The sequence below is a fragment of the Stegodyphus dumicola genome, chromosome 4 (genome assembly GCF_044657685.1).
Source record: "Stegodyphus dumicola isolate Sdum_Otavi_A_Nest chromosome 4, ASM4465768v1".
NCBI lineage: Eukaryota > Metazoa > Arthropoda > Arachnida > Araneae > Eresidae > Stegodyphus > Stegodyphus dumicola.
The window spans coordinates 7,680,836-7,691,380 of NC_140771.1; the positions used below are offsets into that span (position 1 = coordinate 7,680,836).

The 10,545-nt window shown below is 33.0% G+C and overlaps 1 protein-coding gene across 4 annotated transcripts in view; it reads left to right on the top strand.

Annotated features, from left to right (window-relative positions):
• The window catches only part of LOC118185446 (uncharacterized), a 46,070-nt gene extending 38,822 nt beyond the window's left edge, over positions 1-7,248 (top strand). For all 4 annotated transcript variants that reach the window (XM_085814509.1, XM_085814513.1, XM_085814510.1 and 1 more), the window contains one exon: positions 4,389-7,248. In XM_085814509.1, coding sequence (XP_085670635.1) covers positions 4,389-4,673 — 285 coding nt within the window. In that variant the 3' untranslated portion in view covers positions 4,674-7,248. The remainder of the gene's footprint in view (positions 1-4,388) is intronic.
• The last annotated feature ends 3,297 nt before the right edge of the window (positions 7,249-10,545 follow it).

Below are 10,545 nucleotides of genomic sequence, written 5' to 3' on the forward strand. Positions count from 1 at the left end.
TAATTATATTGATTATTTGTGTCAAGCTTCTTCAAGACAAAATTGACTGCTTTATGTAATTTTAATTTGTTAGGCTGGATTGTTGTTAAACAATGGGAACTTTCTGCATCTTCTAGATTTGGCTGAAGTACCACTTCTTTTGGCTCATTTATGTTGTGGCATATTTCCAGTTCTCCAATATCAAGTGCATCGCTTGAGCACTTCATATTCTTGCTCAGTATTGCTCTATTCATATTCAGTTTCAATATCCCTTTATTCATATTCAATTTCAATATTGTTCTATTTGTACTCATATTCAATACTGCTCTATTTCCAGTCTGTCCACCATGGAAAATTACACTAAACATAAAATTAGCAATATAGCTTCTATGTCATTTAGGTGCCATTTTCAAAAAATTTCTGCTTCCTTTTCACTTAAAAACTATTTAACAAGTACTTGTACCTAAGTTGATGAGATCTGTAGCTGGCAGAATGCCAAGAAGAATGAATATGTGCTAAAGGGGGTAGAAAGAATGTGTCAAGTTCATTATTACAATTCAGGTGGGAGTTGCACCCGTGTTTGGAAAGAACCGCAGTAGATTTGCGGTGGAAAGGGAAGGGGAGGAGAGATGATAAGTTTTGGAAGATTCATCAAGGAACAGAGAATATAGGCTAATCAAACCAATGTGAAGACTGATTTGAGTGAGGTCAGAATGTATTTGTTCCGAGATCTTGTTTAGGAGGAATAAGGCACAAAGGACCTTGGGGAAAAAATATAAACACAGTAAAGTTCACACAAAGCAACTGGGTGATCCAAGTGATTTACATCTTATGAAATATTTTTTAGATGCATGTAAGCAGTAGAAATGCTGCACCTCCTGCAAGTTTTAAACACATAAATGCAGCAATGTTTCTTCTGGAAATTATGATAGTCCTGACTTTTTCTAAAAGTAGACAAAATTTTATATATATATATATATATATATATATTTTTTTTTTTAATCTGGGGTCTGAAGAATGTTTAATTATAAGAAAAATTGCTTTCAATAATAAATTAGGAATAAAATAATATTTCACATAAATTGACCATTTAGCGATCTAATTATATTGATTATTTGTGTCAAGCTTCTTCAAGACAAAATTGACTGCTTTATGTAATTTTAATTTGTTAGGCTGGATTGTTGTTAAACAATGGGAACTTTCTGCATCTTCTAGATTTGGCTGAAGTACCACTTCTTTTGGCTCATTTATGTTGTGGCATATTTCCAGTTCTCCAATATCAAGTGCATCGCTTGAGCACTTCATATTCTTGCTCAGTATTGCTCTATTCATATTCAGTTTCAATATCCCTTTATTCATATTCAATTTCAATATTGTTCTATTTGTACTCATATTCAATACTGCTCTATTTCCAGTCTGTCCACCATGGAAAATTACACTAAACATAAAATTAGCAATATAGCTTCTATGTCATTTAGGTGCCATTTTCAAAAAATTTCTGCTTCCTTTTCACTTAAAAACTATTTAACAAGTACTTGTACCTAAGTTGATGAGATCTGTAGCTGGCAGAATGCCAAGAAGAATGAATATGTGCTAAAGGGGGTAGAAAGAATGTGTCAAGTTCATTATTACAATTCAGGTGGGAGTTGCACCCGTGTTTGGAAAGAACCGCAGTAGATTTGCGGTGGAAAGGGAAGGGGAGGAGAGATGATAAGTTTTGGAAGATTCATCAAGAAACAGAGAATATAGGCTAATCAAACCAATGTGAAGACTGATTTGAGTGAGGTCAGAATGTATTTGTTCCGAGATCTTGTTTAGGAGGAATAAGGCACAAAGGACCTTGGGGAAAAAATATAAACACAGTAAAGTTCACACAAAGCAACTGGGTGATCCAAGTGATTTACATCTTATGAAATATTTTTTAGATGCATGTAAGCAGTAGAAATGCTGCACCTCCTGCAAGTTTTAAACACATAAATGCAGCAATGTTTCTTCTGGAAATTATGATAGTCCTGACTTTTTCTAAAAGTAGACAAAATTATATATATATATATATATATATATATATATTTTTTAATCTGGGGTCTGAAGAATGTTTAATTATAAGAAAAATTGCTTTCAATAATAAATTAGGAATAAAATAATATTTCACATAAATTGACCATTTAGCGATCTAATTATATTGATTATTTGTGTCAAGCTTCTTCAAGACAAAATTGACTGCTTTATGTAATTTTAATTTGTTAGGCTGGATTGTTGTTAAACAATGGGAACTTTCTGCATCTTCTAGATTTGGCTGAAGTACCACTTCTTTTGGCTCATTTATGTTGTGGCATATTTCCAGTTCTCCAATATCAAGTGCATCGCTTGAGCACTTCATATTCTTGCTCAGTATTGCTCTATTCATATTCAGTTTCAATATCCCTTTATTCATATTCAATTTCAATATTGTTCTATTTGTACTCATATTCAATACTGCTCTATTTCCAGTCTGTCCACCATGGAAAATTACACTAAACATAAAATTAGCAATATAGCTTCTATGTCATTTAGGTGCCATTTTCAAAAAATTTCTGCTTCCTTTTCACTTAAAAACTATTTAACAAGTACTTGTACCTAAGTTGATGAGATCTGTAGCTGGCAGAATGCCAAGAAGAATGAATATGTGCTAAAGGGGGTAGAAAGAATGTGTCAGGTTCATTATTACAATTCAGGTGGGAGTTGCACCCGTGTTTGGAAAGAACCGCAGTAGATTTGCGGTGGAAAGGGAAGGGGAGGAGAGATGATAAGTTTTGGAAGATTCATCAAGAAACAGAGAATATAGGCTAATCAAACCAATGTGAAGACTGATTTGAGTGAGGTCAGAATGTATTTGTTCCGAGATCTTGTTTAGGAGGAATAAGGCACAAAGGACCTTGGGGAAAAAATATAAACACAGTAAAGTTCACACAAAGCAACTGGGTGATCCAAGTGATTTACATCTTATGAAATATTTTTTAGATGCATGTAAGCAGTAGAAATGCTGCACCTCCTGCAAGTTTTAAACACATAAATGCAGCAATGTTTCTTCTGGAAATTATGATAGTCCTGACTTTTTCTAAAAGTAGACAAAATTTTATATATATATATATATATATATATATATATATTTTTTTTTTTTTAATCTGGGGTCTGAAGAATGTTTAATTATAAGAAAAATTGCTTTCAATAATAAATTAGGAATAAAATAATATTTCACATAAATTGACCATTTAGCGATCTAATTATATTGATTATTTGTGTCAAGCTTCTTCAAGACAAAATTGACTGCTTTATGTAATTTTAATTTGTTAGGCTGGATTGTTGTTAAACAATGGGAACTTTCTGCATCTTCTAGATTTGGCTGAAGTACCACTTCTTTTGGCTCATTTATGTTGTGGCATATTTCCAGTTCTCCAATATCAAGTGCATCGCTTGAGCACTTCATATTCTTGCTCAGTATTGCTCTATTCATATTCAGTTTCAATATCCCTTTATTCATATTCAATTTCAATATTGTTCTATTTGTACTCATATTCAATACTGCTCTATTTCCAGTCTGTCCACCATGGAAAATTACACTAAACATAAAATTAGCAATATAGCTTCTATGTCATTTAGGTGCCATTTTCAAAAAATTTCTGCTTCCTTTTCACTTAAAAACTATTTAACAAGTACTTGTACCTAAGTTGATGAGATCTGTAGCTGGCAGAATGCCAAGAAGAATGAATATGTGCTAAAGGGGGTAGAAAGAATGTGTCAAGTTCATTATTACAATTCAGGTGGGAGTTGCACCCGTGTTTGGAAAGAACCGCAGTAGATTTGCGGTGGAAAGGGAAGGGGAGGAGAGATGATAAGTTTTGGAAGATTCATCAAGGAACAGAGAATATAGGCTAATCAAACCAATGTGAAGACTGATTTGAGTGAGGTCAGAATGTATTTGTTCCGAGATCTTGTTTAGGAGGAATAAGGCACAAAGGACCTTGGGGAAAAAATATAAACACAGTAAAGTTCACAGAAAGCAACTGGGTGATCCAAGTGATTTACATCTTATGAAATATTTTTTAGATGCATGTAAGCAGTAGAAATGCTGCACCTCCTGCAAGTTTTAAACACATAAATGCAGCAATGTTTCTTCTGGAAATTATGATAGTCCTGACTTTTTCTAAAAGTAGACAAAATTTTATATATATATATATATATATATATATATATTTTTAATCTGGGGTCTGAAGAATGTTTAATTATAAGAAAAATTGCTTTCAATAATAAATTAGGAATAAAATAATATTTCACATAAATTGACCATTTAGCGATCTAATTATATTGATTATTTGTGTCAAGCTTCTTCAAGACAAAATTGACTGCTTTATGTAATTTTAATTTGTTAGGCTGGATTGTTGTTAAACAATGGGAACTTTCTGCATGAAAGAGAAAATTTCAACTCTGATCAGTATGAGAGAGATTCACAACTACCTGACTATTTGGTACGTGTGAATTATGTCCCTGGCTCTGGATATCAAGTTGCTGATAGTAGACCAAAACCACCTCCTTATACAGAAAATTCCATTGGCATTCCACCACCTCCTTATGAAAGTAACAGTAACATTGCAGATGTAAATAAAGAGGACTGCCAGCTGCAGCGTGCCACTTCAAACAATGAAACAAGTGGATAGTATTGTGAATCATGATTTAGCTTCTTTCACTGAGGGTATTTAGATTTTATTTGAAGACTATAAAAAGCTGTCTTTTTTTTAAAGAGAAAGAATTTTATAATCGCAATACTAGGTAATTCATGTGTAAGAAATTGCGAAGCTTTTTAAAGTTCTGCTTGCTTAAATTTTTCTGTAAGATAATGTTTAAAATCTTAATGCGTATGTACTAATTTACACTTACTTTTTTTTCATAAAAGAAAACTGTGAGCATATGTGAATAAAACTCAATATAACATGGGATAACAGAAGCTTGTTTTAGTAGTATATCATGGAATTATTATTCTTACATGAAGTAAGAATTATAAAGATATGTATCATATGAAGTGTTATAATGTTTAAACATGCTTTATTAGATTATTATTGATTAAAACATTGATTTGGTAGATGCTTTAAATTGATAGTCTTAAAATTTATAAAAAAAAAAAAAAAGAGAAAAAAAAAAAAAAGAGAGAAAAAAGCAGTTTTATGTCAGCCCTAAAGTAGAAGAGGATTTTCATAATCTTAATAACATTGTATTTAATATACTATGTACATCTTTATGGTAGATGATCTGATAATATGTATGTTTATGTATGAGGTACAGGTAATATGCTGAAATTATCTTTATTTTGCATTTATTAGAATATTAATGAGCTGCATTTAAAACTAATATTTTGCTGTTAAAAGCCATATTGAGATGATGATTCAGTAAACATATTCATTTTAGAAGTAGCCTCACACATAAACATGCTTTTTTTTTTTTTAATTTATTTATTTATCTTCCTTTAAAATTTCATTTTACAATCATATTATTACTATACATGCAAAAGACTTTCACCTTTTTCTAACTGAGTAACGTATGCTGCAGTTTTCCTTTATACATGTAAATATTTTATTCTTTCTATTACTATGTGACATGTTTAAATAATTATTATTTTAGTTGTGTAAATTTCATGTTCAAATCTCAGCCACTTGTGAATTCACACAAGAGAATGAGGAATTTGAAACTGACTTAATATTTTTTTTTTTAATAGAAAAAAATAATCTGACATAAAATAGCGTATCTTCCTCTTTAAAGTACTGGTGCATGTTCAAGTAACTTCGCAGCATTTATTAAATGCCGTTCTAAAAGTACTGTCATAATAACTATTTAAATGCTTTTCAAATTTCTTTACCCAGTATTTATTGAAGGTATAGTAAGAAACAACTGAAATGGCAGCTGTTCTTTGATCTGCATTGTATTTGTACCTAAATATAAATTATATTCCACAATATTTAGATATATTTCTGTTTCTATACTTAAAGCAGTCTTTTTATCGAGTGATTTTTATAGGTATCTGCTTAGGAATAAAAGAAAAATATTCATTTAAATTGACTGTTAAAAGTATCAAGTAACATGTTTATTATTCATTAATCTTTAATTTTCTCTAAAATTAATAATAAGATTGTTAAATTTCTTTGTGAATTATGAAAGAAAATTTTTATTTTAATGATCAACTAAATACTATTATTGTCTTAAAAACGTTTCAAAATGTGGCTTTGAAATAAGATGTCAATTTTGAGTTATTTTTTTAAAAGGATATAGTTTGATTTGATACTCTATTTAGTTTTATCAAAGTAAAGAAATTAAAATTAAAGAAATTATTATTGTATGCTAAAATACTTCATAATTTTAAAACAAAATTGCAAGTATATAATGCTTTTAATCTGAATTTTTTATAAATTTTAAGATATCCCAAACCACGAATGCCATAAATAAACTTGGGATTATTATTTTTATAGCATATAGATTTCTAATTCTGTGCTAATATGATATTACATATTTATGTATTTCATTCACTGCATAACATTGTTAACAATAGCAAATACTGTTAGCAATAGCTTATTTTTTCAGCTAAGTGTGCTATTTTTATAAATCAATCATTTCACTTCAAATATATGAAAAAAATTGATAAATGAGTAAATGAAATTATTTTTATCAGTGAAATTTTTTAAAATCTAAATTTGATTACTATTTTGCTTGGATGAATGTTGCTATAAAGCCATGTGCCTAATTTATAGTAAAAATAAACAACACATTGCAATATATGTTTTTTCTCTAAAATCTCATTTCTGCTGATTTTAATGTATGGAAGAGAATATTCTCATCCTTCATAAAACAAAGTGTCTAAGCAGAAAAACTGTCACAGAAGTCTTACTTCTGCTTTCTGCCGATTTTATGTATAGAGGAGAAGTGTTAGACATTTTGTGCTTTATTATATAAAACAGAATACTGACTTTTTACATGCATATGTAAAAAGTGAATAAATATGCATGTAAGGTATAATGCGTATATCTGCATATGTAAAATATATTGTATGTTTGTCATTATGCATGTATTATATTTTGTCTCATTATATTCAAACTTTGACTTTTTAATCTGGTGCTTCTCATTACACTCATTAAAAATGTAAATATGGTTTATCACTTTTATTGTATGAAACTGCAGTATATTTATAAAGTGCCAAATATCTTTTGTTAAAATTAATAAATTTTAGAATAAAAATATTTTAACTGATACTGTATAAATATATTTGATGGTATTACATTTTCCAATTAATTAGCATCATAACTAAATGGGTTATTAAGCAGCAACTTATATGCAACATAACCGCTTTTATTGTTGTTTCCCTTCTTTCCATCAATTAGCTATAAAGTTGCATGTATTTTGCAGAAATTTAACTTTCGGGTCGTTTATTCTCCCATTAATGAAATTCCGAGTTCCAAACTCAAGGACCCCATTCCGGATATGAATTCCTGGGGTATTTACAAGAATCCTTGCCAGTGTGGTTTAATTTACATTGGCCAAACTAAGAGAGCCTTAAAATTTCACATTAAGGAACATGAGGCATATGTTTGAAAAAAGGAAACACAGAAATCTTCCGTTGCCCAACATTGTTGGTCTGAAAATCACACTTTCAATTTTTCTGCTGCCAAAATTATTAAAAAAACATCTTCCATTGATGTACTGGATTTTCTAGAGGTATTTCACATTCAAAAAAATCTTTCTGTTCTAGTTAACGACCCTAATTCCAATCCATCTTTGCCACGTAATGCTTTTCTAGTTCTCATTAGCACCATTGTTATGTAGGTTAATACCTGCACATTAGCATCATTCTTTTATAAGGTATAACTGCAATTCTTAAGTTTAAGCACATTTTGAGAAGGTTAGTAGATAACCCATTCTAAGGAGAAGTTTGAGTGGTTCAGCCATGTAATCTGCTAGAGTCATTAGCCCTGCTGTATACACAGTGTTAGCATAAGGACAAAAAATCAGCTTACCAAGTCAAGTACATCAAGCTTTTTTTTAAAAAAAAAGCTCAGCGTAGGCCAACTACACTGGTTATCATAAATTAAGGAAAAATCACAAAAATGGTGATAACTCCCTCAAAAATAAGCCAAACCGTGTAAAATTTGAATATGTTGCCAAGTAAGAGTAGCTGAGTAAAACTCCAATATGCAAATTAGTGGCGCTGCACTCGGAATACATTAATCTGCGAGGAGCATAAAAGTCCATGTTTGAGAGCAAGCCCACATATTTCACTGTTCATAGTGACATCAGAAATCTGAGATAGCCAATTCGTAACAATGATCTCCAGGTATCATTTACCTGCAGAACTACGATAGAAAGCCATTAGGAGACTAGAGGCAGGACAAAGTCAAACAGAAGTGGCCAGATGGCTAAATGCGAGTCCTTCTGTGGTTCATAGACTTTGGAGGCAATTTCAAATCGCAGATTCAGCACCTAGGAGATTCAGCCAAGGACGGCCAACTGCTACGACGAGCACCGATGACCGATATTTGACATTATGTGCACTCAGGAATAGAACCGCTACTCCGACTCTTAGATCCTCCCTTGCTGTAGCCACCAGAAAGTTGGTATCAACATCAACTCTGTGTAAAAGGCTTAACGAAGGTGGTGTACCATAGTCGTATCGCCATCAATAAACAAGACCTGTTCTAGGCTGAATATTTATCTTTATATACAACTATGTACAGATTACAATTTAGAAATATTTTAAAATACATTTTCACTTCAGTAGAGCGCACAAACAAGCGTCCGCTCTTTTCTCTTTCTCTTTTAGGGTGGGTGACCAAGTGTTCTTTTAGAGAAGGGGAACATTACACTGGTCTGCATGCGAGGCGAACAACCATTTGCGTGCCTCTCAAGTCACGCCATAGGAGAGACCGTTTGCAGTGGGCACAACATATCCACTGGACGCCTGATCAGTGGAGGGCTATTCTCTTTACAAATGAGTCCAGGTTTAGTCTAGAATGCGATAGTAGGCATTATTTGATATGGAGAAAACCTGGAACCCGTTATCATCCGTCAAACATCCGTGAAAGAGATGCATACGGAAGAGTGTCTGTGTTTGGGGTGGCATCTCTTTGGGTAAACGCACAGACCTCCGTGTTTTTCCAAGTGAAACCGTCAATGCTCATGTTTATAGAGATAACATCCTTGATGCTTATGTGCATCAATATGCCGGGGCAATAGGTGATGCTTTCCTGTTACAGGACGACAATGCAAGACCACACAGGGCTCGCATCGTATATGATTATCTTCAACAGGAAACAATTATGCGCATGGAGTGGCCAGCTCGATCCCCAGACTTGAATCCTATCGAGCAGGTTTGGGATGCTTTAGGGAGACATCTAGCTTCTCTCAATTCACTCCCTTAGACCCTTGCCACGCTTGCAACGGCTCTCGCTTCCTATGGAACTGATAGACCACATAATTAAAAGCATCACACATCGCTGAATGTGCTGTATTGCTTTTAGAGGCAATTATATTTCATATTGAAGGTACGTTTACTATAGCACAGTCAAAAGTCTTTAATCTGGACTTCGGCGATTTCGGATTATCGGTTTTTCCAGATTATAGATCATCAATTTAAATCTGATAAGGTGGCATGCAGAAATTATAAAATTAAAAATATGACACTGTAATTTATGAAGTAAAGAGTAATTATGATCTAAAGGGTATCAAAATTTACAAAAAAAAAAGCTTAAAACTATTTGATATGTATTACTGATATTTAAAATGATGAGGAATTTGATTTAAATCATATCAAAGATGGAGTACATCGAGATGAAATACTACATTTAGTAAAGAGTTATAAGCCGAATAAAATAAAAACATCTGCCCTGAAGATAACAACAACAATTTGGGCTGCGCGGCCTCGTGAACTCAATCACATTTCGGGTCCACTCCCCCTTTGGCCACTTTGTCGAGATTCAACCTCCACTATTACCCTTCTGAGGGAGCAGCGTACCACCTGGATAAGACACCAGGCACCACCGGTCGTCAAGTTGCTCCTGCCAGTCGCAGAGGGCCGTTACCCAGCAAACCGAGGGGAACTAGCCCTCCAGCTACGGTTCCACACCGCTCAGGACATGGCAGTCCCCGAGATAAGGATACTGAGAGCCCTGAAGATAAGGATAGTGCTGACAGATCAACTTCCAGTTCATTGCATGCCGCAACGTTAACTGACTAACCATCACACCACCTTTACAATGACTGGCTTATACACCAGATGGAACTGACAATGAACTTTGATCAGTATTGTGCTTTGTTCATTCAAAAAATTACAAGCCAAGCCGCAAGTTGGTGGAGGGTGAAATAAGGGTTGACATCTTCAGCTGTTGCAGTCATGCTACTGTGAGCAATTGGGAAAGCCAACTGGTGCACAGGATGTTACTTTGTTTTCCCTTGTTCTTCATAAACGCAGAATTCAAACAAAGTAAGGGATCACCTGGTGATATCCTGTTTTATCATATCAAAGCTTTTGTGAGCAATCAAACTTTAGAGACC